The sequence below is a fragment of the Hyperoodon ampullatus genome, assembly GCF_949752795.1.
Source record: "Hyperoodon ampullatus genome assembly, chromosome: 4".
Classification (NCBI taxonomy): Eukaryota; Metazoa; Chordata; class Mammalia; order Artiodactyla; family Ziphiidae; genus Hyperoodon; species Hyperoodon ampullatus.
In genome coordinates, this window is record NC_136917.1 from 32,612,410 (window position 1) to 32,637,858 (window position 25,449).

Sequence of the window (25,449 nt, forward strand, 5' to 3'; positions counted from 1 at the left end):
GAAGTAGGGATGGGGTGGCATCCGTGGAGATGGAGACATATAGTTGGATCCTGTTGGTCTGGGACTGGGGGTGTGGGGTGGGGGAGAGGGGTCCAGGGTGTCCCACGTGGGAGTGCTCCTTGCTGTGTCCCAGCTTGCACACTCTCCCCCCACCGACCATGGCATTCCCAGTCTCTCTCTTTTTTTTTGGCTGCGTTGGGTCTTCGATGCTGCGTGTGGGCTTTTTCTAGTTGCAGTGAGTGGGCGCTACTCTTCCTTGTGGTGCGTGGGCTTCTCATTGCGGTGGCTTCTATTGTTGTGGAGCACAGGCTCTAGGTGCGCGGGCTTCAGTAGTTGTGGCATGCGGGCTTCAGTAGTTGCGGCACGCGGACTCTAGAGCACAGGCTCAGTAGTTGTGGCGCACGGGCTTAGTTGCTCTGCGGCATGTGGGATCTTCCCGGACCAGGGATCAAACCCGTGTCCCCTGCGTTGGCAGATGGATTTTTAACCACTGCGCCACCAGGGAAGTCCCTTCCTAGTCTCTTAATGTCCCGAGCAGATGTGAGCTGGGCCTTGGCCGGATGCCAGGGAGGCACTGTGAGCACTCCAAGGGTCCCGGCCCTCCCTGAGCTCAGCCTGTTGGGTGCGGCACACGCGGGGTTGCTATGGTCCAGCTGAGAGGGGAAAGCACAGGGGATTGTGGGAGAGTATACCAGATACTGGATCTACTTTGGGCCAGGGGCCCCGGGAGAACATTCTAGGCAGGGCAACAGCTGTGTTGTGAAGCTGTGAGGTGAGGCTGGGTAGGGCCCGGGAGGCAGGTGGCACATCCTGGCAGGTGTGATAAGGGGTTCAGGCGTTGGGAACCCGAATGGCATTCAGGGTGTGGAGAGACCGGCTTAGCCCATTGGCTGCCTTGTGGAGGAGGGACGGACAGGCGCAGGAGTGCAGGTGGGGAGGCCAGGGAGAGGTTGGCCTGGCGCCAGGTGAGAGATGTTGGGGCTTGGCCCAGGGCGGTGCTGTGGTGGCGAGGGCAGAGTCTACAGTGATCTCGAGGTGGGGAGCCCAGGTGACGGTTACCAAGGCACCAGGGCTGGGGGTGACACTGATAAGAGGGAGGAAGCTGAGCGAGTGTGGGACTTGGTGATGGCTGGGGCTTTAGAGCTTTCTAGGGGCTACACGGGGCTGCATTGCTCCTAGAGATTAAAGTTTTGTTCAGGTGGTTCTCAGAGACAGGACTCCAGAGCCAGGCTGTCACCCCTTCCTATCCGTGACCTCGGGCAAGTAGCTTCCCTCTCTGTGCCTCGGCCTCCTCATCTGTAGAATGGGGTGGTAGTGGTGACTCCCTCGTGGCCCGGGCACCCCATGGGTCTGTGGTGGGGCTGTCGCCTCCTGTAGGGTCTGGAGTCCCTGGTACTATAAGTTCCTAATTCTCTGGCTTCGGCAGCGCTCAGTGGCGCCTTGCTTCTCCTTGTCCAGGTTGGTCTCAGTGAGCCATTACTTTTAATTGGCTTAGTTTAAAAATTACGTCAGACCGCAGCCACCAGGAAGTTTGGTGGCTCACGGGGGAACCCTGCTCCTCCTTGGGAAACACCCCTGGACCTCGTAAACCCTGGGCGCTGGGGACCGTTCTTGTGTGGAATGTGCACAAGCCTCCCCTCCCAGCCTTGACCTTGGCTGGTGCTCACAGGAGCCAGAGAGGGGATGTCAGGGCTTGGTGCTCAGCCTCCTTGAGGCTTCGTGGCTCCCATGGGGCCTTGCTGGCCTCTGGGACCTCACCTCCTCCTGGTGCTGCAGTCTTCCTCTTCATCCTCAGGACCAGCTCGATGGTTCCCACCTCTGGACCTTCACCCTCACTGTGCGTCCTGCCTGGAACACCCTGCCCCATCCTCCTCCTCCCCTGGGGGAGCCCCACCCCCAAGTCCCACCCCAGTCACTGCTGCCTTAGTTCTTCTACAGCGTGCGTTATGAGGCACCATCCTGTTCTCGTATTTCCTTTTTTTATTCCCTTAATACATATTTATTTACTTATTTATTTATTTGTGCTGGGTCTTAGTTGCGGCACGCGGGGTCTTCGTTGCCTCATGCAGGATCTTTGTTGCCACATGCGGGTTCCTTTAGTTGCAGCATGCGGGATCTTTACTTGCAGCATGCAGGATCTAGTTCCCTGACCAGGGATTGAACCCGGGCCCCCTGCATTGGGAGTGCGGAGACTTAACCACTGGACCACCAGGGAAGTCCCTTGTATTTTCTTTCTTTCTTTCTTTTTTTAATTAATTAATTAATTATCTATCTATCTATTTATTTATTTATTCTTGGCTGCGTTGGGTCCTTGTTGCTGCATGCGGGCTTTCTCTACTTGCGATGAGCGGGAGCTACTCTTTATTGTGGTGTGCGGGCTTCTCATTGCGGTGGCTTCTCTTGCTGCTGAGCACGGGCTCTAGGTATACAGGCTCAGTAGTTGCGGCACGTGGGCTCTAGGGCACGCAGGCTTCAGTAGTTGTGGCTCGTGGGCTCTAGAGTGCAGGCTCAGTAGTTGCGCCACACGGGCTTAGTTGCTCCGCGGCATGTGGGATCTTCCCGGACCAGGGCTTGAACCCGTGTCCCGTGTATTGGCAGGTGGATTCTTAACCACTGCGCCACCAAGGAAGTCCCCCTCGTATTTTCTTGATGGTCTCTCTCTCTCTCCCTCTGCCTCAACATCAGTGCCACCAGAGCAGGGCCGCTGACCTGCTTTGTCCATTGCTCTCCCCTGTTCCCAGCATGGGGCCTGGCACCCAGTAGGAGCTCCATCATCATGGGACAGGTGGCTAGCCATGCTCTTAAGGGCTACTTCTGTGCTCCTTCTCTCCCGTGGGAGAGTATCCACTACTGTGTGTGCAGCACCTTTCCCTGGCCAGCCTGGCCCTGGCAGGGCCCTCTCTATAAAGCTTATAGACCCTGCCATGGTCGGGGTGTGGCCTTGTGTCTCCATAAGGAAACCAAGCTGGGAGCTGGTGAGGGTCAGGTGGGAGCTGGTCAGGATGGCAGCCTGGGACTGTCACCTTCTCCAGTGTGTGTCTTTTCCCACATCAACAACCAGTTCTCCAGTTGTCAGTGGACACTGATCCGGTGTGCTCCAATTTAACTCAGTTCTGACACTCCCTACCTGGAGGCAGCATTACATCCCACAGGTTAAGGGGTCAGTCCCACCAGACTGTACCCCCGCACCCGCTTCAGATGCCAGTCCCAAGTCCAGGCTGTCCCCTGTGCTTCTGACCACCCGAATCTGGATCAGAGGTTCCTGTGAGCCCCTCCTTGGGTTCAATCAGTTTTCCAGAGCGGTCCACAGAACTCAGAGAAACATTTTACTCCCCAGATTCCCGGTTCATTATAGAAAGATATGTATAACTCAGGAAGAGCCAGATGGAAAAGATGCATGAGGCAAGGTATGGGGAAGGGACAAGGAGCTTCTGCGCCCCGTCCGAGCTCGCCACTCTCCCGGCCCCTGCGCCTGCTCACCAACCTGAAGCTCTCTGAACGCCATCCTTTTGGGGTTTTATGGAGGATGTAGGGAATGGCTGATTAAATCATTCCCATTAGTGCTTGATTCAACCTTCAGCCTCTGTTTCCTCCCCAGAGGTCAAGGGGTGGGACTGAAGTTTCCAACCTTCTAATCACAGCTGGCTGGTTTCCCTGATAACCAGCCCCCATCCTTAGGTGCATTCCAAGTCACCTCATTAACATAAACTTAGGTATGACTGAGAGGGGCTTGTTGTGAATATCACTCTTATCACTAGAACATTCCAAGGATTTAGAAGCTCTGTGTCAGAAGTGGAGGGAAGACCGAATACATATTTCTTATCATAAATCGTAATGTCATACCTTCCCAGTGGCCAGAATGTGTCCTAGAATGGGAGGTGTTCACAACTTGTCTCAAATCTGGGGGTGGGGGGGGTTGAGGACCACACAGGCTTGGAGGTGCCATGTGCTTTGCCCCCTTCCTGCTCAGCTGAAAGCTCTGAAGAGTTCCTCAAGTCTGGATCCCTTCGGTTATGTGGTGCGCAGGGTCTCCCAGGTGTCTCTGAGCCCCAAGTTGTTCCTCCTGGGCTGTGTCGGCCAGACCAGCATGTTTGTTGATAGGTTGGGGAAGGCAGACCCCCATCTCCGCTGCCCGGGGTCAGCCTGGTTGTTCTGTTCTTTGTTGGGTTGAGAATGGAGAAGGGATGGGACATGCTCCCAAAGGTCAGGACAGAACCGTCACACACCCCCTGAAGTGCTGAAACCCCAGGGAGCATCGGAAGTTACCCTAAGCCCGGCAGCTGAGCTATCTGCGTGCTGTCTCTGGGCCTGGCACTATCTGATTGCTTTATCACATCGCTAACCCTGGGCTCTCTCTGTTGTCTTGTGTCACTGTGGGGAAACTGAGGCACTCCCACCTCCCTCTCATCCTCCTGTCACCTCCCCAAGTCATGCTGTGGTGCCTGACTTGGCGTTCTGCAGGCCCGAGGGGCTGTTTTTTTAAAAAAAATTCATTTTTTTAATGCTTTATCAAGTTTTAGCATTCCGTATTCTTTTTTTCTTTATAAATTTATTGATTTTATTTATTTTTGGTTGCATTGGGTCTTCGTTGCTGCACGCGGGCTTTCTCTAGTTGCGGCGAGCGGGGGCTCCTCTTCGTTGCGGGCACATGCTTCTCGTTGTGGTAGCTTCTTTTGTTTCGGAGCACTGGCTCTAGGCGTGTGGGCTTCAGTAGTTGTGGCACACGGGCTCAGTAGTTGTGGCTTACGGGCTCTAGAGCACAGGCTCAGTAGTTGTGGCGCACAGGCTTAGTTGCTCCGCGGCATGTGGGATCTTCCCAGACCAGGGCTCGAACCCATGTCCCCTGCATTGGTAGGTGGATTCTTAACCACTGCGCCACCAGGGAAGCCCCTGTATTCTTAAAGATATCCAGTAATGTTTTCTTCTTATTACACGTCTCTCCTATCTTTTTCTTCTTTCTATATCCTTGATCCTTTTTCTTTTTTCTTTTTTTTGGGGGGGGCCACGCCACTCAGCTTATGGGATCTTAGTTCCCCGACCAGGGCTTGAACCTGGGCCCCCTGCAGTGGAAGCGCAGAGTCCTAACCACTGGACCACCAGGGAAGTCCTGAGGGCACCTTCTTGAAAGGCATGCCTGGGAGATGCCCGAGGCGGAGTGTTGGCTACTGAACACAGTGGGGACCCACATGGGAGTCATGGGGTGGGGGAAGTCCTCCTACGCTTCGGCACCTAATGCTTTGTAACAGGCCACCTAGTAATTAAGTTTTATTAAGCAGTTACTATGCACCAGGCACCGTGGAGTACAGAGACCAAAACCAAGTCCCTCGCAGTCCCTTCTTGCAGCTGTGACTTTAGCAGGGGACACACAAGCACATGGTGAGTCAGTGTGGAGTGCCGCGAAGGGCCAGCTGGTCTGGGTGGGCCTCCCCAAGCAGAGTTGGTTAGAGCCAAGACCTGAAGGAGGCAGGGAACAAGTCCTGGGCGGAGGGCAGAACCTCCTTCTAGAAAAAAACTGCAAGTGCGTTCACTGACCCCATGGGACGCGGATGGGATGCCCTGCAGTGGCTAAGGGTGGCTGGCTCTTCGGAGTTGGCAGCTCAGCTGCTCGCCGAGGGCCCGCTTTATCCTTGATTCCTGCTGTGCCCTGACCTGGTCCCGTGGAGCCTCCGGGGACTGATCACACGTGGCTGGCCCTCCTTCCAGGGAAGCCTGCTGCCGGGCTCCGGTGGGGTGCCTGTGTGGCCGTCAAAATGCTGTAGCAGGGCCCAGGGACCTGAGGGACTGGCTTTGTTATCTGAGCACAAGGAAAGGAAGGTTTGAAAACGCTGCAGCTGCTCTGGGGATAGACCAACGCTGCAGCGGGGCCTGGAGACCAGGGCAGGCAGAGCTGGTGGTGGCTTGACCTGGGCTGCTGGGGATGAGTTGAGAGGGTGCTCTCCATGCATTGCAGGCCATTAGCTCAGCCTCAAGGCCTCTGAATTAACTCTTTGAGACCGTACATCGTTAAAAAAAAATCACAAATCACCTCCCCCATCCAAGCACTTACAGGGCTGTGGAAACTCAGGCTAAATACTCCGCCTATTTGTCATATTGGTTTTTTTTGTTTTGTTTTTTGCGGTACGCGGATCTCTTACTACTGTGGCCTCTCCCGTTGTGGAGCACAGGCTCTGGACACGCAGGCTCAGCGGCCATGGCTCACGGGCCCAGCCGTTCCGCGGCATGTGGGATCTTCCCGGACCGGGGCATGAACCCGTGTCCCCTGCATCGGCAGGCGAACTCTCAACCACTGCGCCACCAGGGAAGCCCATGTCATATTTTAATTTTCCTCACGGGGAAACTGAGGCACAGAGGGGGAGCCTGGCCAGTGGGCATCACCCCCACCTTTTCTCCATCTCCTGTAGACTCCCCTGTGTCCAGAGCATCCTCAGGGCATGGGGAAAGGTGTCCACTTCAGAAAGACCACGCAGACATGAGGTAGGCCAGGGCTGAGTCGGGCAGGCCGCCCCTCCAGGAGACGCCTCCTGGTTCCTGGTACGTTGAGTCTCTCTTCTGAGCGCCTCTGGCACCTGCTGTGACATGCTTGTGCCGAGTCCATCTTCCTCATCAGACCAGGACCCTGGCTCTGGTCTAGACCTGTGCCGTCAAGAAGTGCATTGGGAACGAGGGAGGGAGGGGGAGATAGCAGGTGGTCCCATCAGACCCTGTTCCTGTCTAGTCTCCCGTATATCCAGCTTGGTGGCCGTGGCGGTGCTGGGCCACCTCACGGAAGCTGGAGCAGGGACCATACTACCTTTCTGTCAGTCATTTTAGTTGTAAACGTAATTACAGCGCACCTACTGTGTGCTCAGAGTACTGTTCCCTGGGGACACAGAACAACACAGATTCAGATCCCTGCCTCGTGGGGTGGACCTTCTCCTGGGGATCAGAGAAAATACATAGGCTGACAAGGTAAACCATATTAGAAGGTGGCAGGTACTTGGACGATCCTAAGGAAGGGAAGGGGGAAAGAGACTGAGGAGGTTTGTCATCTCATTTTGGGGTCAGAGCAGGCCTGATGGAGAAGGAGAGGTGACATTCAAGCAGAAACCTAGATGGGGAGAGGGAGGGACCCATAAGGGTATCTGTAGGCAGAGAGAAGAGTCAGTGCAAAGGCCCTGAGGCAGGAGTGGAGGGCTTGGAGTGTGAGAAACCAGGCAAGCCAGTGTAGCTGGAGGGGAGGGAGTTGGGGTCAGAAGCTGGGGGGAAGGAAATTTTGTAGCGCCCTGCGACATGTGGTGAAGACTTCAGCTCTTTTTTTGGGGGCGGGGGGCCGCACCGTGTGGCTTGTGGGATCTTAGTTCCAGGACCGGGGATCGAACCTGTGCCCCTTGCATTGGAAGCGCGGAGTCTTCACCCCTGGACCGCCAGGGAAGTCCCAAGACTTTGGCTTTTACTGGGGTGAGGTGGGAGCTATGGAGGGTTTCAAGGAGCAGAGGCTGAGGTCTGGCTTTAAGAGGGTCAGTGCTTGTGGGTGGAGAGGAAGGAGGGTTGGCAGAACCTTTCTTAGTTGGTGTGAGCCTGGAATGTAGCCCATGGTTCCTAAGTGACGAGGAGCCCAGTAAAGAAGGCAGGTTGTGAGGGATGGGCCTGGCTGAATCCTTGACCTTCCTGTTAGGCACAGAAGGTATGGTTTCTGCTGTCCACTGACCCTCTGGGGAAGAAGTTGTGGCTCTCCAGCACCATCTCCTGCACATCTTTCACTCACACAAAGGGTCTGGCAGAAGGGAAGGCTGCCTGCCACACACACTAGGCTCTGGGAGGCTACAGCTGGCAGGTCCTGGTCCCATAAACACAATCCGGGGTGACCTGGCTCTGCCAGGGGAGGAGGTCCAAGATGCACAATGGGGTTCCAGGTGGCATGGAGTCAGGGAAGGCTCCCTGGAAGAGGCAACAGGCAGGCCGGCCTGGCAGGGGAGAGGTTTGCAAGGGACAGGGCCTGTGTCCTGGTCCGCAGCCCCTTTCCCATCCTCCATTCCCCTGCAGTCTAGGAAGGGGGATGGCACCTTGCAAGTGCTGAGCCCAGGGCCTTGAGCCAGAAGAGAACTGAGGTTTGCTTTGTGGGTGGGAGGACTGTTCCATTTTTGGTGGCTGCTGCAGGAAGAGCAACGGAGTATTTCCTCTTGTCCCTGTGGAGGGCTGGAGCATGACCGTCCTTGGGAACTGGGTCAGCTGAAGGGGGTGGGGTGGTTGGTCCTGTACCCTCCAGCCAGCGTCTTCATTGCCCTGCTCCCGAGTGGCCAGTGCCCACATTGGGTAAGATCCTCAGTGATCTGATCGCGGAGTCCCCCTGACCCCCGCAGCAGAGGTTAGAGAGGTGAAGAGCCTGTCTGTGGCCTCACAGAGGCCATGTGACTCGAGTGCCACCATCTGGAGACAGATGATCTGAACTCCAAATCCCAGTTCCGCCACTGAGCTTGAGCCAGGTTGTGTCACCTCTCTGGCCTCAGTTTCCCTGTCTGTGATATGGGCATTATGGAGGTGCCTACCTGCTAAGGTGCTCACTTGTGAGGAACAAATGGGACCACATGCAGGGCCTGGCCAGAGCAAACAAGGCCTGACTGTTGGCCATAGTTTGTTCGGTTATGGTGATAGGATGGCAAACCTCTTTGCATTCATTTCTTTCTGCTGTGTTCCACCTCTGGGTAGAGATTCTTCACCTGCCTGGCCTTTCTCTGTCGCAGGGGTCTTTCTCCATCCTTTCTTCGGATGCAGCTGATGGTAACACTGTGCTGTGATTTATGTAGCCAGGTCTCCTCCTGGTGGACATTGAGGCAATTTCTAGTCTTTTACTGTGAGAAACAGCGCTACAGTGTACATCTTTGCATCTCTGCCATGGACCAGTTCTTTAGGCTGTTTACCAGTGAGACTTAACTTCCCTCTTTTTAGCATCACTTGCAGGAGCCGTGATCTCTGGGCCTAGAAGGTCCCCCCTCCCCAACATATACTGTGAAAATTCAAACACATGGAAAAGTCAGGAATTGTACAGCGAATGCCTATAGACTCAGCACCTACGTCCTGCGATGAACATTTTTTCTTCCTGCTTTATCCACATTGTGCTTTGGATTTCACTGCCTTGATGATAGGACCAGCACTGTCATTAGTCACTTTTATTTCCCTTCATCTCAGTGTCAATAACGGCTTTCAGACACCCCGGGCTCAGAAGGCCTGAAGAAGCCAGAAAGCATTTCTCTTGAGGGGTTCACGTCTAGGTCGGGGGGCCCCATGAACAGCCAGGAGGGGAGGAGGGGCAGCGAGATGGGCTTTGGTGAGGCCAGTGGTGCTGCCTGTTCCCCATCCCGTGCGGGTGCCTTGGGGAAGGAGGACAGTGAGTCCCAGGGACACGCACCGGGGATCTCGCCCGGCTAGAGGGAGCTGGCGGCTCAGGATCCCACCAGGGCAGCAGCTTGCGGCCCTTCTGACTGAGATTCTGCATCACGACCCAGGACCATCTCATGTAATATAACACCAAAGCAGAAGCTTCATCAAACGTACATCACTGCACTCTGGGTGATGCATGCTGATCTTTCGTATGCTGTTCATCAAAAAAAAGAATAAGTGCTGTTCACATCCGCTTGTTGGTTGTTGTCTTTTGTTTTTTGTGGGGTTTTTTGTTCTGTTTGTGATTTTTTTTTTATACTCATAATATGTCATGACGTGTTGTTTTGCAAAACGCTTCATGAGAATGTCCATTCCACAGAGTCAGGATTTTTGCCAGTTTTGTACCTTGTGGAATCCCTGAGGTCTGGAAGCGGGGCATGGTCTATAGGAGGGCCCCCCTAAGATACTTGTCAAGAGAATGAATCTGTTGCTCCCCAAATTCCTGGAAGGCCTGTAACTGATTCTTCACTTTCTCTGCTTGACAAAGCACCTGTCCCAGAAGGCCATCTGTTCCCCCGCACACAGCGAGACCACTTCTCTTTCTCATTTGGAACATCTTTCTTCCCTTTTCAGAATATGCCGAGTTTTTGCACTGCAAGTCCAAAAAGTTTACAGACTTCGAGGAAGTCCGGCAGGAGATTGAAGCCGAGACCGACAGGGTCACGGGGACCAACAAAGGCATCTCCCCAGTGCCCATCAACCTGCGGGTCTACTCGCCACATGGTAGGCAACAGGGACCCCTCACACACGGGGGCAGTGGCAGGCTGACTCCGCGGGTCACACGTCGGGTCGGCCTCACTCTCAAGAATATAGCCCCTCCCATTTCTCTTCACACACAACACAGTCCTCTTGATCCGTATCTTCCCGCGTCTGATCTCAGCTCTAAGAAAAACAGCATGCCAGGGAGACTGTCGGGAATGGTGGAGTCTGGGGTGAATTGCAGCTCGTATGTTCCTTTTAAAGGGGCAGCCACGGCTCGGCTCCCAGGTGAATGGTGGCCACACAGTGATGCCAGCCCAAGGCAGCCAGGTCTTCTCATTCTTCAAGAGGAGCCAGAAAGCCATATTTTTCTGCGTAACATCCCGATTTTAAAACTGCATCATTTAAACAGAGCAAGCAGCCTGTAGCCATGTATAACCTCTGACCCAGAGGCATGGATTGCTAACTTAACTGGTATTTGGTGAATATTGCCGCTGACTCCTAACACCTCAGTATGGGTTCTTTGTGATGAGTTTATTTATTTGTTTGTTTGTTTTTTTGTTTATTGGCCACGCCACGTGGCTTGCGGGATATTACTTCCCCAACCACGGATTGAACCCACGCCCTTGGCAGTGAAAGCACAGAGTCCTAACCACTGGACTGCCAGGGAATTCCCAGTTTATTTATTTTTGAATAAATGATGCCTGTACATGGCTCATATTCAGGTTATAAAAGGGTATATCCAGCGAAAACCTGCCTTGCCCCCCCAAATTAAAAATATATTTCATGTTCTCGAAATGATACATAATGCCTATGTAGGCAGTTATGAACATGTATGTATAAATTGTGTATATGTGTTTCACAACTTTTACTCAAATCGTAGCATGGTATAAAAGTCATTGATGCCTCTTTTTTTTTTTTTTGTGGTACGCGGGCCTCTTACTGTTGTGGCCTCTCCTGTTGCGGAGCACAGGCTCCGGACGCTCAGGCTCAGCGGCCATGGCTCACGGGCCCAGCCGCTCCACGGCATGTGGGATCTTCCCGGACCGGGGCATGAACCCGTGTCCCCTGCATCGGCAGGTGGACTCTAAACCACTGTGCCACCAGGGAAGCCCAATGCCTCTTTTTTGTATGAGTGCATCTCGGAGTGTGCTTCTTACCAGAGTATCATCTTTTTGTTTTTAATAGTTCCTTAGTATTGGCTGAATTGATGGGCTGAAATTTATTCAGCCATTGAGAGTAATTCCAGTCTGCAAATGCAAATGTCCAAATTGAAAACTGTATCGCTGATAACAGCTATAAATGGAGTATAACTTTAAAAAATTGTGAATCACTATATTATATACCTGTAACTTATATAATATTGTATTTCAACTATACTTCAGTAAAAAGAAAAATAGTCACTCCATTAAAAAAACAAAGCTGTCTCACTGAAATAGAGTACAGGAGGGTGTCTGTAAGATGGGATTCCTAGGAGGGAGTTATTGGGTCAAAAGGTGGGATCCAGGGCTTCCCTGGTGGCGCAGTGGTTGAGAGTCCGCCTGCCGATGCAGGGGACACGGGTTCGTGCCTCGGTCCGGGAAGATCCCACATGCCGCGGAGCGGCTGGGCCCGTGAGCCATGGCCGCTGAGCCTGCATGTGTGAGAGGCCCGCGTACCAAAAAAAAAAAAAAAAAAGAGGTGGGATCCAGTTGGAGGGCAGGAGAAATCCTGAGGCCTGACCCCCAGCACTTGGAGAAGTGGGCCAGGTCCCTGCAAGGCTGTGCTGCCTCCCTTGCCCTGGCTCTGACAGCCTCTCCCTCTGCTTTCCCTCCCAGTGTTGAACCTGACCCTCATTGACCTCCCGGGCATCACCAAGGTGCCTGTGGGGGACCAGCCCCCAGACATTGAGTACCAGATCAAGGACATGGTCCTGCAGTTCATCAGCCGGGAGAGCAGCCTCATCCTCGCCGTGACCCCCGCCAACATGGACCTGGCCAACTCGGATGCCCTCAAGCTGGCCAAGGAGGTCGACCCCCAAGGTACCCCCCGAGCCCCACGGCAGCAGCTCCCTCTCTCCAGCGCCTTGGAGCATCACGACTTGCCCCACATCCTCGATTCCATGTCACTGGCGTTCTCTTTGGCGCACAGCCTCCCCAGGAAAAGGCCTGGGACACAGAATTTCCCATGAGGGCCAGCAGTTCCGGGGGGCATCCCTTGGGAGGCCAGTGTGTGGCAGTTGGCATTGCTCCTTGGAAAGCTGGTCCCTGCTTCGCCTGTGCAGAAAGCTAGTCCAGGGGGCTGGGAAGAGGGCAGCCCTCCTTGGGCACAGATGCGAGTCCAAATCCCCCCTCTAGAAGTTCCTCTTCCTCCTGTCGAAATGGCAGCAGCAGTCCTAACTTGTAGAGCTGTCACGAGGACTGGAGGTCTCTCCATCACTGTTCGGGGGGTCCGGCAGGGAAGGTGAAAGGCTGATGAGTTAATGAAGCCAGTTGGGGCAGGAGGGAGTGGTGGAGACTGGGGCAGGCTCTGTTTCGGCCTTGGGAACCCTGCAGGGGACAAAGTTGAGAGGGGCCCCCTGCCACCAGTGAGCTGATATTCCAGTGGGAGTGACAGAATCCCCCACTGGAAATAAGCAAGTGGAATAACTTCCGGTAGTGGTAATCACTGGATGGAAATAGAACCCACTGAGGGAGGCTGGGGTGGAAGGGGGTGCAGTCACGGGCCTCTGAAGACGTGAGGTTCTGGGCAAGATCAGAATGAGAAAAAGAGGCAAAACCCAGGAAAATGGACAGTGGGGGCTAAAGAGCGGGGGTGCCCAGGACACAGCAGGGAGGCCGGTGTGGCCAGAGCAGAGTGAGCTAAAGGGAGGGCGCGGGAGCGAGGGCCGAGAGGGGCCAGGACCAGTCGAGCAGGCCCCGTGGGCTGCGGTGGGGAGTTGGGTGTGCTCTGAGAGCGGCTGGGGGTTAGCAGAGTACGACACACACCGAAATACGTTCTCCAGATTGTCTGCCGACTGCCTGGATCCCACAGTGTTTTGGAAGGAGTTGGGGACCAGTGTGGAGTTGGGGGAGACTGGCTCTGTGGCTCACGCTCCCTAGTCTGTAGGCCTGGGGGACAGTCGGCGAAGGGGGCTCCTTTCCCGCCGGGACTGTGAGCTCCTCAAAGCTCAGGGCTCTGGCAGCTCTTCCCCAGGGTCATCCAGGTGTGCTTTCCTGGGAGGGGCCACCCCTGCCCACAGTGCCCCCCTCAAACCTTCCTGTCCCCCTTGTCCAGTCCCAGGAAATAGCGTGTGACCGTGACTGCAGAGGCTAGATCAGGCAGCGAGGATGTGCGGTTGAAAACAGTTAAGTGAACTTGACGCTGGCATTCTTCCAGAAAAAAGTAGCTTTCTAACTTTGAAAGTATTCATGATAATTATCCCCAAAATGTCATGTCACCATTGTATAATGTAGGACCTAACATGTGACCGCTCCTCTCCCCCCGCAGGTACTGGTGGCCACACTTGGCAAATGTTCTTTCAGAGTTTGTTCTTCCATGTAAAGTCACATTTTTAGAAATGGGATGGTCTTTCCTTATTTTTTCTGTAGTGTGTGTGTGTTTACCTATTACTATAGGGACATAGGTCCATAGCCATCCATCGTGCGGCCCATTGCTGTCTTTGTTTGTTCTTGAACATTTGGGTTGTTTCTGAGCTTTTAGGAACAGTGCTTCAGTGAGACTGGACATTTCTAATAAAGTAGATGCCCCCAGACCCCCTCCCCAGTTATATCTCTCTACCTTGGGCTGCCCCTGCCCTCCCCAAGCTTCACACGGCTAGAACAGAGGGGCCCTCAGGCACCAGCAGGGGCAGTTGATCGATCTGCAGGGTTCCCTCGATTCTGGGCAACTTGGGACGAAGAGAAATTCCATGGGGTGGTTTCCAGTGTGGAATTTTGGCCATTCAGATGAGAGGTAACCCTAGAAAGAATTGTCACGGGTTAGCGTGTTACGTTGCATGCCACTCAGCACAGTGTGGAGATTCTGACCTGGGGTTCAAGTTTGATGAGGTTGCCCCCTGATGCTGCAACAAGACGCCGTCCCTGGTCGTACCAGTGATGACAGTGGCCAGCGTTTATTGATTGAACTTCGGCCACGTGCCAGGTTTATCCTCATGGACGACCCCCTGAGATTGGTGTGTTACTGCCTTCATTTGACATGAGGGAAACTAGGGTCCAGGCAGGTGATGTTATGGTTTGTCCCAGGTCACACGGCCTGGAAGCCGGGGGATCCAGCTGGGCCCCAGGTGGCCCGGGGTCGCCAGCCCGTGCTCCTTCCTCATGGCGCCCTCTGACCTCTGTGCTCTTTCAGGCCTGCGGACCATCGGCGTCATCACCAAGCTCGACCTAATGGATGAAGGCACTGATGCCAGGGACATCCTGGAGAACAAGCTGCTCCCCTTGAGAAGAGGTGCGGCGCGGGAGGGCCTGGGGGCTACAGGGCAGGGGAGGGCAGGCAAGATGGGTGGGCTGGAGCAGCAGGAGAGCTGGTGCACCTTTGCTTTTGGAAGATGGTTTGTTTTTGTTCTCTTTACTGAGACCCCAGCAAATGCTCACAGATACATTCACCATCCCATTTCCCCACTGCCCAGAAGTAACTGCTTTTCTGTTCCATTGTAGAACCTTCTTTTTTTTTTCTGCCCGAGTGAACACAGGTAGCTTTTTCTTCTGATTTGCGTGCATTCATTTTTCAGTTACACAGTGAACGCCTACTCACTTTGGCAACAGAAAACGAGTGTCCAGAAGAAGGAAACTGAAATCGTCCACAGCGCAACTTCTCCCCCTATTTAATACTCTGTGGTTCTCCTTCCCAAGAGTTCCCGAGGATTTGTAACTTTTCTTAATGTTCAATACTTGCTTTCAAACATTCTCTCAAGTGGAGAGAAAAGTGCAAGGAGAACCACTGGCCCAGCCTCGCTGCTAATCACATACAGCTAACCTTCAGTGCCCCAAATATCCTCTCCTGTTGTTCTTTCCTCCCTTGGGGGATCATGAAGCAAATCCTAGGCATCCTATCATTTGACACGTAAATACCTATGATTCTATTCAAACAGCTCCTCCTCCGGCCACTTTATCTGTACTGCTTCACTTGGGATCTGGCCAATTGTAGTTCCCTATAAACCAGTCATTTGATCTAGACAGAGGCTGATTAGGCTCATGTTTAGTTTAGTTGCAGATATTCTGACAAGAGTAGCCCAAGTATTTTTATTTTCAATGAAATGAGAATAGCAAACACGTATTAAGTACCTATTACATATCAGGCACTGTTCTGCACTCTTGGTGTGGAAGAACCCATTTAATCCCCGTAACAATCCAATGCAGTGGCTCTGTGCTCATCCCCATTTTATGGGTGAAGAAACTGAGGCACCGAGAGGCTAAATCCCTTGCCCCAGCTCACAAGGCTGGCAGGTGGCAGAGCTGGTTTGGAACGCCAGCTCTCCAGCGCCACACTGCCTGGTGACCTGCTTTTCCATTTCACTTAGCAAAATAGCAGAATGTGTCCCTGTGAACATTCCCTTGAAGGCAAATACTCTTCAAAATGACTGTAAAAGATCCTGTGGGGTCCCTCATGTGGGGGTACATGGACCGTTACTCAGACCCCATTTGGTGGACACTTCGGTTGGTTCCTGTTTTTCACTGTGGCACAGTGTAGAATAGGTATTAATATCCCGCAAGATTAGCTTTCCCCCATTGCCCTTATATATATATATATTTTTTTGCGATACGCAGGCCTCTCACTGTTGTGGCCTCTCCCGTTGCGGAGCACGGGCTCCGGACGCGCAGGCTCAGTGGCCATGGCTCACAGGCCTAGCCGTTCCGCGGCATGTGGGATCTTCCCAGACCGGGGCACGAACCCGTGTCCCCTGCATCGGCAGGCGGACGCTCAACCACTGCGCCACCAGGGAAGCCCTGCCCTTGTTTTTGAAGTTTTTTTTTCTGTTTCTAAAGCTCGGATTGTGGAATTCATCTTCTCCAGAGCTTTTCTCTTTCCGGCCCCTCACACCATGCTGAATATAACTTCTTCCTCCAAACACTTGGGTTGCTTTTCAGGACTGTACTCAGTGTTTGCATTCTCCGTGTTGCTTCTGAGTAATGCGTATGGCTTGTCACCTCCTCCGTGAGTGACTTGTAGGGCAAGATCCATGTCTACACCCGCACACTGCCCAGTCCCGTGCAAAAAGGGGGGCATCTGGGCTCCTTGGCTTGCCTGGCACTGCCCTGACCTGACCCTCTCTCCCCACAGGCTACATTGGCGTGGTGAACCGCAGCCAGAAGGACATTGAGGGCAAGAAGGACATCCGCGCAGCGCTGGCGGCGGAGAGGAAGTTTTTCCTCTCTCACCCAGCCTACCGGCACATGGCGGACCGCATGGGCACCCCACACCTGCAGAAGACTCTGAATCAGGTACACAAGGGTTTTGTGCAGTTGCTCAGGCTGCGCACTGCACAACAGCTGCCATCCACAATGCCATTGGCCTTGGTCTAGAGCAGCACTTGTTTTAGCAAAATGGGTTCAGTGAACATTTGACTCAGGGCCTGGAGAAGAGTGGGTGTTCAGTAAGTCTGTACTGGTACTATTATTACCATCACTACTATTGTTACCATTATTTTATTTTTATTTTTAAAAAAAATTTTATTGAGGTATATAGTTGATTTACAATGTTGGGTTAATTTCTGCTGTACAGCAAAGTGATTCAGTTATACATATATATATTCTTTTTCATATTCTTTTCCATTATGGTCTGTCACAGGATATTGACTGTAGTTCCCTGGGCTATACGGTAGGACCTTGTTGTATATTACCATTATTTTAATTACCACCATAATTATTTAGTCACGTACCCGGAAGTTTGCATACAGTTCCTGACACTGATGACCTGGGTTACGAACGCCTCGCCTGAACAAACACCGGGTGGCTAGCAGCGCTCGACAGTAGCCAAGTGGGAGAACTTTGGTGTCTGGCCTTCCTTGGTCCAAAGCCCAGCCCCGCTTCTCCGAGCCTCCCTGTCCATCAGGCGGGAATCGTCCGCATCCCTGCCCCCAGGGCTGGCGTCTGCTACATGAAATGCAGCACATAGCAAATGCCAGCAACTCTGGTATCTCACTGCTTTTCTAGTGTTATTTTTTCCCACAGGTAGTATATTCACAGGGCTTGTAAAAAAAACAGTGTTTAAAAGTATATAGTGGGGGCTTCCCTGGTGGTGCAGTGGTTGGGAGTCCGCCTGCCGATGCAGGGGACACGGGTTCGTACCCCGGTCCGGGAAGATGCCACATGCCGCAGAGCGGCTGGGCCCGTGAGCCATGGCCTCTGAGCCTGCGCGTCCAGAGCCTGTGCTCCGCAACGGAAGAGGCCACAACAGTGAGAGGCCCGCGAACCGCAAAAAAAAAAAAAACGTATATAGTGAAGCACCCCCATCTGCCCCTGCTTCCCACCCCTAGGGCACCACTGTTAACACCGCCAGAGTTTCTTTCTGTTCATAAAAGCAAAAAGGACTTTTGAGAATCACATTTCTCTCTTTCTTGCATAGTCATGGATAACCACCCCTTGGTTTTTTGTTTTTTGTGTTTTTTTTGCTCAGCAGTATCTCCTGGAACTCTGTCCCTACAGAAAAATCTTCCTCACTCTTTTCTGTGGCCCTGTAGTAGTCCCTGAACACATGGGTCTTAGTTTGTTTAACCAGGCTCTTTTTGGCAGGCTGGTTGCGAATGTTCCTAGTCAGTAAAAGGCTGATGTTTCATGACATCGTTTTGCATGTGTGCCAGTTTCTACGAGAGTAAAATCCCTAATGTGGGATTATGTAGCTATACTGTAGCAGGCGGTGTGGTCCTTAGTGGCCCCGGGGTTACGAGGAATTCCCCCTCAGTGCTATATGGTAGCATCTCGGATGGGGCAGGGCCTCCGAGCGACAGTCTGAGTCCTTCATGACTGCAGTGGACACAGTGGCAACGTGGGAGCTGGGCTCTGTCCTTAGGGAAGGGATGTTTCTAATTGGGGGCACCAGGTGGAGGCACAGTCGAGTGTTAGGCAGTGATGGGGCCGGGAAGAGAGCAGGAAGGCAGAGCAGGCAGCTCAGCAGAACAAAGAGGGAAGTAAGTGTCCGGTGGGAGGGGCCCTCCAGGAAAGGAAGCAGCGGTCTGCCTGGGCAGGGGGTGGAGGGAGAGGAAGGGAAGTAAAACTCCCCGCAGGTGCCTGGGGCCCCCTCTGAGAGCCCCAGGTGAGCAGCCCAGCTGGCCTCCTTGGGGCCTAACTCCACATCCTGGTGCTTCCTGGTCCCCCCACCCCTCCTTTGCCTCACGAGCTAAATGGGGCCACTGTAACGCCCCAGGATGCTGTCGAGGACCGGAGTGGACTGCCACCCTTAGGGACCTGCAGCTCTCACAGGGAGGGGCCCCAGCTCACATAGGGCTTTGGGGTGACCATCAGATTCATTCCACGGAGTGTGAGGCTCCTTCATATGTTTTTTTCTAGCTTGATGGATAGTTGGTCATTTCTTTTGTCTTGTAGGACAGATGGCCGCAAAACACTGCTTTTCACTTTGTGGGTTTTAGCTGATTTTATGGCTATTATTTTTTTCTTCCCTTCTCTCTTTCTCTTTTATCATAGTATTAAAAAAAGTCAGACAGTGCAAATATAGTTAATGTCCCATTTCCTCCCATCCCGTGATGGCTCTCTTCCCCTGAGGCGGCCAGTGTCACCATTTCCTGGCCTTCCTTCTCGAGACGCTAGACACTGATGTGTCTGTACCGCCAGCCTTCCTTTTCCTCCTGCTTCTCTTTTCCTTCTCTTCCCTTTCCGTCTTCCTTTTCACCACCTGAACAGTTAAGATATTTACCCACTGCTCAGTAGCTAGCTTTTTCTTGAACGACCCCTCTTGAGGCTCATTGCCTAACATTTTCTGCACTGCTGACCCCTTTTAAAATTTGTGAATAAGGAACAAATCCCCATGGTTCAAAGGCAGAACAGTAGGGCTTCCCTGGTGGCGCAGTGGTTGAGAGTCCGCCTGCCGATGCAGGGGACACGGGTTCGTGCCCCGGTCCGGGAAGATCCCACATGCCGCGGAGCGGCTGGGCCCGTGAGCCATGGCCGCTGACCCTGCGCGTCCGGAGCCTGTGCTCCGCAACGGGAGAGGCCACAACAGTGAGAGGCCCACGTACCACAAAAACAAAAACAAAACAAAACAAAAAAAGGCAGAACAGTAGAGGAAAAGGGGGCTGTAGAGAAGGGTCCTTCCACCCACGTGGTCCATTCTGCCCTTCTCTTGTGAACCATCCTTCACTCTGTTCGTGCAAATGAAAATGTGTTCTTACTTTCTCCCCGTCTTTACAGAGGGGAGCACATCATAGGTGTGTTCTGTGCCTTTTTTGGCAAACTGTTTCTGTCGTAGTTTGTAAGGCCCGTCCCTGTGTCTGTATGTTCCCCCAGCATTCTGCAGTGTGGATGCACCATCGCCCGTCTGGCAGTCCTTCTGTACCTGGGTCCTGCGGTGGCTTCTAGGCTTTTTTTTTTTTTTTTTTTTTTTTTTTGCCCCACTGAGCGACACTTGTGGGAGGCTGTTCCTGGTCAGCACTTGGGTCCTGCTGCCTGGTCCTTGCGAACAGTTGCATGTACTCTTTGGTGTGACAGCCTGGTTGATCTGCCCTCCCAAGGCCCCGCGGGCTGTTTGCAGCATCTCGCCACTGTGGACGGAGCTGTGCCACCTCTCCCTACCCCTCACACCAGCGTGACTCCAGCTGGATGTTTCTGTTGGTCCCTCGAGGCTGGGGGTGGAGCGGGCCCGCCCCTTCTCAGCATCCTGCCCATGCTGACCTCTGACGTCTAGCCTCTCTCCCGCAGCAACTGACCAACCACATCCGGGAGTCACTGCCGGCCCTGCGCAGCAAGCTGCAGAGCCAGCTGCTGTCCCTGGAGAAGGAGGTGGAGGAGTACAAGAACTTCCGGCCCGACGACCCCACGCGCAAGACCAAAGCCCTGCTGCAGTATGTGCCCCTCCCCCTGCCTGGCGCTCTAGGGCCTCCACCTGGCCTCATGCTCCCCCACTCATCCGTCCATCCGTTCGTTCAGCAAACACTTGGCCAGAGCCCTCTGTGTGCTAGGCCCTGTCTTGAGCACTAGGGTCTTCCCAGTGTGCTGGGCAGACACCCCATATGCTCAGAACGGGGAGAGGGGAAGGATGAGGCAAGATAAGTAGATGAGAACGTGTGTACTCTGTGAAATGGCCAAGTATTGAAGTAGGGAAGGGGCTAGAGAGTGCCAGGGTAGTTGTAGGGGTGCCATTTAAAATAAAGTGGCCAGTGAAGGCCCCCCTGAGACAGTGAGAGTCAGGCAGAGACCTGAAGAGGTGAGGAAGGGGGCCCTGCAGAGTCCTGGGGTTGGGGGCCCGGCCAGTGCAAAGGCCCTGAGGCAGGATTTCATCCAGCATGTCAGAGAAGGCCCATGTGGCTGGAGCAGAGTGAGCGAGGGGAGAGTGGGAGGAAGGGAGGGCGGGGAGGGAACAGGGTAGAGCCTACAGGGCCTTGTAGACCATGGGGAGGGCTTTGGTTTTTGCTCTGAGGTGGGAGCCATGGAGGGTCTGAGCATTGGCAGGACATGGCCTGACTCAGGTGTTCATGGGCGCCCTCTGGCGGCTTCAGGGAGGACAGACATGGGGGGAGGGAGCAGAGCCATGTGTCAGCTACTTCTGCTTGCTTTCTTGGAATCCTCACCCTGACTCTAAGGAGGTGCTCCCGGCAGCCACCCAGCTATGAGTCGGAGGAGTGGGTGTGCCCCATGATCTCAGCTTCTCACCCGGGGCTCTTCCTGCCTCCGCACTCCAGGTGTCTGCCCTGCCAGGGACCCCTTAGCTGGCTTGGCTAGAATGGGATCCAGAAGCTCCTTGGCACCTCAGATGGCAGATGGTGCCGCGTACAAGACCCCTCCCAGAGGGACACTGTCCTGTTTGGCCGTTATAGCCCTGACATCCCCCTACCCTCTCTGCCAAGTGGCACTGCGAATGCTTTTAACATCAGACAGCCTCAGCCCATTCCGAAAAGCTTTCTGCAGCGCCAGTGCTGGCTCCTTACAGGCTTTAGGAGATCTGGTCTAGCGCGTGCTGCAGAGGCCACGGCCTGGGGCTAAACCTGGGCTTGATGGGCAACCACAGGCAGGTGACCACACCCCTCTGAGCCTCATTTTCCTTGCACCGCAGCCCGCAGCGGCTCTCACGTCATTGGGGAATCTTGTGAAGATGCTTTTGGGGCCCTTGGGGCGGGCCAGGGGACGCCCTCCACGACAGCACCCATCCCCCAGGGTTCGTGTCATTTTTCACCAGTGCCCTGCGGCCCGGCCCGGGTGGTTTTGACATCACAGAGGAGGTGCACCGCTGTCATCTGTGGCCCCTCAGCGAGGGCTGGTGTTCCTTCTTTAGCATCTTATCTGCAGTCCCAGATCCTCCTGCAGGCTATGCGCCACACAGACCAGCGGCCAGCAGAGGCCCTTGCTTCTTCCTTCCCTGCTGGTGGGCGTCCCTTTGAATGGCTTGTTGCATGACCTCCTCCTTGGCCTTTATTATAAAAATGACTGCCTTCACGTGTACAGAGGGTGAAAACTTCCCCTCCCTCCTCTGCACCCCAGTTCCTGTCTCCAGGCTCTTGTCTTACCAGAGAATGAGAACAGTGGCATCAGACTAGCCCCCAGTTCTGCTCTCTCGCAGCTGATGGAAGTGGCATCGAGAGCCTTCCATTTCCCACGGCCGCCCGGAGTATCCCATACGCTCTTCACGTGACCCGTGACCCGATGCCCATAGGGGATGTTCGGGTATTTTTTTGCTTCTTCGATAGCTGCTTCTCAAATTCATTGTTGAGCTCACAAGCGAGGATTCCCACAGGGCAGGCTCCTAAAAGAGGGATCACTAGCTTGAGGAGAACTTGAATTTGAATCAGTAGCACTTCCGTAGCCTCCGGGGGGGCCATGCCCGCTGGCCCTCCCGGCCTGGTTCTGGGCACCCCCTCGGGTACCACACAGGTATATATGGTATGTGGCTCACTTGGAGCCAGTGATAGGAAAGCTAACTGTCTTTACTTTAATCATCCTCGTTACCATGATCGATTGTTCTGAGTCTAACATTTTCCTCCCAGGCACAGCTTGGTCCTTGCTCCATGTCAGGGAACCAAGTTATACAGTGACCTTCACCTCAGCTCCATCCTGTGCACAGAACACAGATCACTTAAAACCCTGGCAGGTTTTTTTCCCCAAGCAGAGGTGATCGGGGACATTTTTCAAACCAGCTCTTGTCCCTCGGCTTTTGTGTTTTGCGCCTGGATCTCTCTCCTTCTAGAACTAGGATCAGGAATGCACGTTCCCTAGACGTGCAGTTGTGGCTCTAAACTCAGGACCATTCATCTCTAGGGACCACTGGTCATCTGTAGATATCTTACCTGCCCTGTACCTTGATGTATTTATTTGCTGTGGCTGCAGCAAAGTACCACGAACTGGGTGGCTTAAACTAAAATAGAAATTTATTGGGAATTCCCTGGAGGTCCAGTGGTTAGGGCTCTGTGCTCTCACTGCCGAGGGCTTGGGTTCAGTCCCTGGTCAGAGAAGTAAGATCCCACAAGCCCTGCAGTGTGGCCAAAAAAAAAAAAAGAAAAAGAAAAAGAAATTTATTGGCTCATATTTATGTACGCTGAGTGTCCAAAATCAAGGTGTCGGCAGGGTTGGTTTCTTCTGTGGAATTCGAGTGGCTTGCTGGCAACTTGGGGGTTCCCAATCTCTGTCTTATCTTCACATGCCGTTCTCCCTGTGTGTGTGTCCAAATTTCCCCTTTTTCTAAGGACACCAGTCACAGAGGCTTAGGGGCCCACCCTTCTCCAGTATGACCCCATCTTAACTAACGACATCTGCAAAGACTCTTGTTTCCAAATAAGATCACATTCTGAGGTACTGGAGGTTAGGACATCAATATGAATTTTGGGGGGGACACAATTTATTTAACTCATGGCAGTTGGTAAGGATGCTCTCTGAGTGCAGCTCGGACTCCAGGGCCCCTGGGAGGCTGGTGCTCATGCATGCTACGTCTTTTCCCTCTGAGTCTGGCGGCAGCTGCTGTGGTCTTCATCCTACTGCCTAAACCACTCCCTGCTCTGTACTCTGTCCTTGCTGTAGTGCTCAGCCCTTTATGATCTGGGCCCTGATTTGGCCACTGTTCAAGGTCCCCATTCCAGGTGCAGCATTAACGTAGGCCTTTGTGTGTCTCCGGGAAGGAAGTCAAACGTGGGCACTGTCTGCTTCATGTGGGCAGAGAGCTTCTGGGCATCTGGGACACCCTGTGTGTGACCCCCTGGGTGTTCTGGAAGAACCCCATCCATTGGTGGCCAAGGCTGGCCGCCCTGGCAGCTTGCAGGCATCGGCTGTATTTGCCCGTAAGAGCCGGGCTTCTCTGTGCCAGGGAACTGCCAGCTCCCTGCTGCCAGCCCAAGGCGGGGCTGGTCCCGATTGGAGCAGCTCCTCTTCTGGGGAAACTCCACACAGTACTTGAGGAGATCCAGAATTGGGGGAATGGAAATGAGGAAATGATTCAGACAGACAGTGCAAGGGACTGGGGGAAACAATTAGAAATGCTAAAGAAGACCAAAACACTGATAAATATCTTGGTTCTTTACTGCTCACTTCCTCACAGCACTAATCAGCAATACTCTGAGACACTTTTTTTTTAAGGGCTGGGCTGGGTTCTGAGGGGCCACGCATGGCGTTACCACATTTCATCAATTACGTGTGCACTTAAAAAAATTTTTTTTACCTTCTCAAACCAGATGATTCAGGTGAATTAGCATTAATTGGCAACATTTTTCTTTTTGGGGGGTGTCCAGGGCCATTAGTGCATTTGGGGACCAGTGCCTGCTTTGAGTTGATGAAATCTAGAAACTCCTTAAATCCTTATTACAGTGACCCTGTGTGGAAGTGCTGTTACAACCAACCCACTTTGCAGATGAAGAAACTGAGGCTCAGAGGGCAGAGTCACCTGTCCAAGGCCTCTCAGCCCATCAGTGGTAGAGTCCTGACCCAAACAGACTGGGAGGTGGCGGGAACCAGTGGAAGCCACCTGAATTGTATGGAGGGGCTCCCTTTTTATGTCACGGTCCTGCCGGATCAGGCCAAACCTCAGGGCAGAGGTTGCTAAACTGTGACCCCCGACACACACCCCGCACCTCCCTCTTGCCATCTGCAAAATGGGAGTAATAACGCCCCACCCCTTGCCCCCAGCTCAATGAATGAATAGTCGTAACAGGCCTATAGAGCGGGCCTGGTGTGTAGCAAGTGCTTGCCACTGGCAGCTCCTGGATTTTGTCTGTTTTTGCTGCTAAAAAATAAAAAGATGGACGTTCCCTGGTAGCCTAGTGGTTAGGATACAGTGCTTTCACTGCGGAGGAAAGTAAGCCACGGCTTGACCAGAGACGTAATTCCGGAGCTGTGTTAAAACCTCGCTTTGACCTTCAGGTTTTCTTTTTCCTCATAGGATGGTCCAGCAGTTTGGGGTGGACTTCGAAAAGAGGATCGAGGGCTCTGGAGACCAAGTGGACACGCTGGAGCTCTCCGGGGGTGCCCGGATCAATCGCATCTTCCACGAGCGGTTTCCCTTCGAGCTGGTGAAGGTAGCACTGCCCGGGCCAGGCCCTCTGGTCAGCCTTGACCCTCCTGCTCAGTCCGCCTTGAACCCGGCCTCCTCCCAGGCCACGAGGTCTCGAGCTCCCACTTCCAGGCCCGGGCCTCCTTCCTTGAGCTTAAGAGATTTCCAGCAGAGCTGTATGAAAGTTCCATTTGTTCCTCTGAATACATGTTCTTTGCAAAGTACATAGAAAATATAGGTAAATTCACGTGGGAAAATGTCCCCAGCATGTGGTTGAAAGGGGAAAAGCAGATTATGGAGCCAGCATGTGCAACAGAACATACAGATGATGGTTACAACATCCTTCATATGAAATCATACACGCATGTCTAGATGTGTGTCTTTGCAGAGACAGACCTGCAAGGATATTCACAAAATGTCAGCTCTGGGTGCTGGGATTGGAGGTTTTCTTTTTGTTTTAATTGCTTGAAGTTTTATACTTTTTTACAGGGAGCACGTGCCATCTTTGTAAAAACCAGTCATGTTCTTTTCAATAGAAGAGCAAAAGCTAAAAGGAAAAAAACACCCATAATCCTAACACCCACAGACAATGCCTCTTAGCACCTGGATGTGTGTCCTTTGAGAATTATTTCTGTGCAAATGCAGGCAAAAAGCCTCCCTGCATCCACAAACACAGTACATATATTCATCCATACCATGTGTGCATATGTATTT

At 53.3% G+C, this 25,449-nt stretch overlaps 1 protein-coding gene across 7 annotated transcripts in view; it reads left to right on the forward strand.

Moving 5' to 3' along the window:
• Positions 1-25,449, forward strand: part of DNM2 (dynamin 2) — a gene marked incomplete at its 5' end in the record, with an annotated part of 93,850 nt that overhangs the window by 35,697 nt on the left and 32,704 nt on the right. For all 7 annotated transcript variants that reach the window (XM_079701950.1, XM_079701947.1, XM_079701949.1 and 4 more), the window contains 6 exons: positions 9,991-10,140; positions 11,934-12,137; positions 14,446-14,544; positions 16,378-16,538; positions 19,968-20,110; positions 24,625-24,760. In XM_079701950.1, coding sequence (XP_079558076.1) covers positions 9,991-10,140; positions 11,934-12,137; positions 14,446-14,544; positions 16,378-16,538; positions 19,968-20,110; positions 24,625-24,760 — 893 coding nt within the window. The remainder of the gene's footprint in view (positions 1-9,990; positions 10,141-11,933; positions 12,138-14,445; positions 14,545-16,377; positions 16,539-19,967; positions 20,111-24,624; positions 24,761-25,449) is intronic.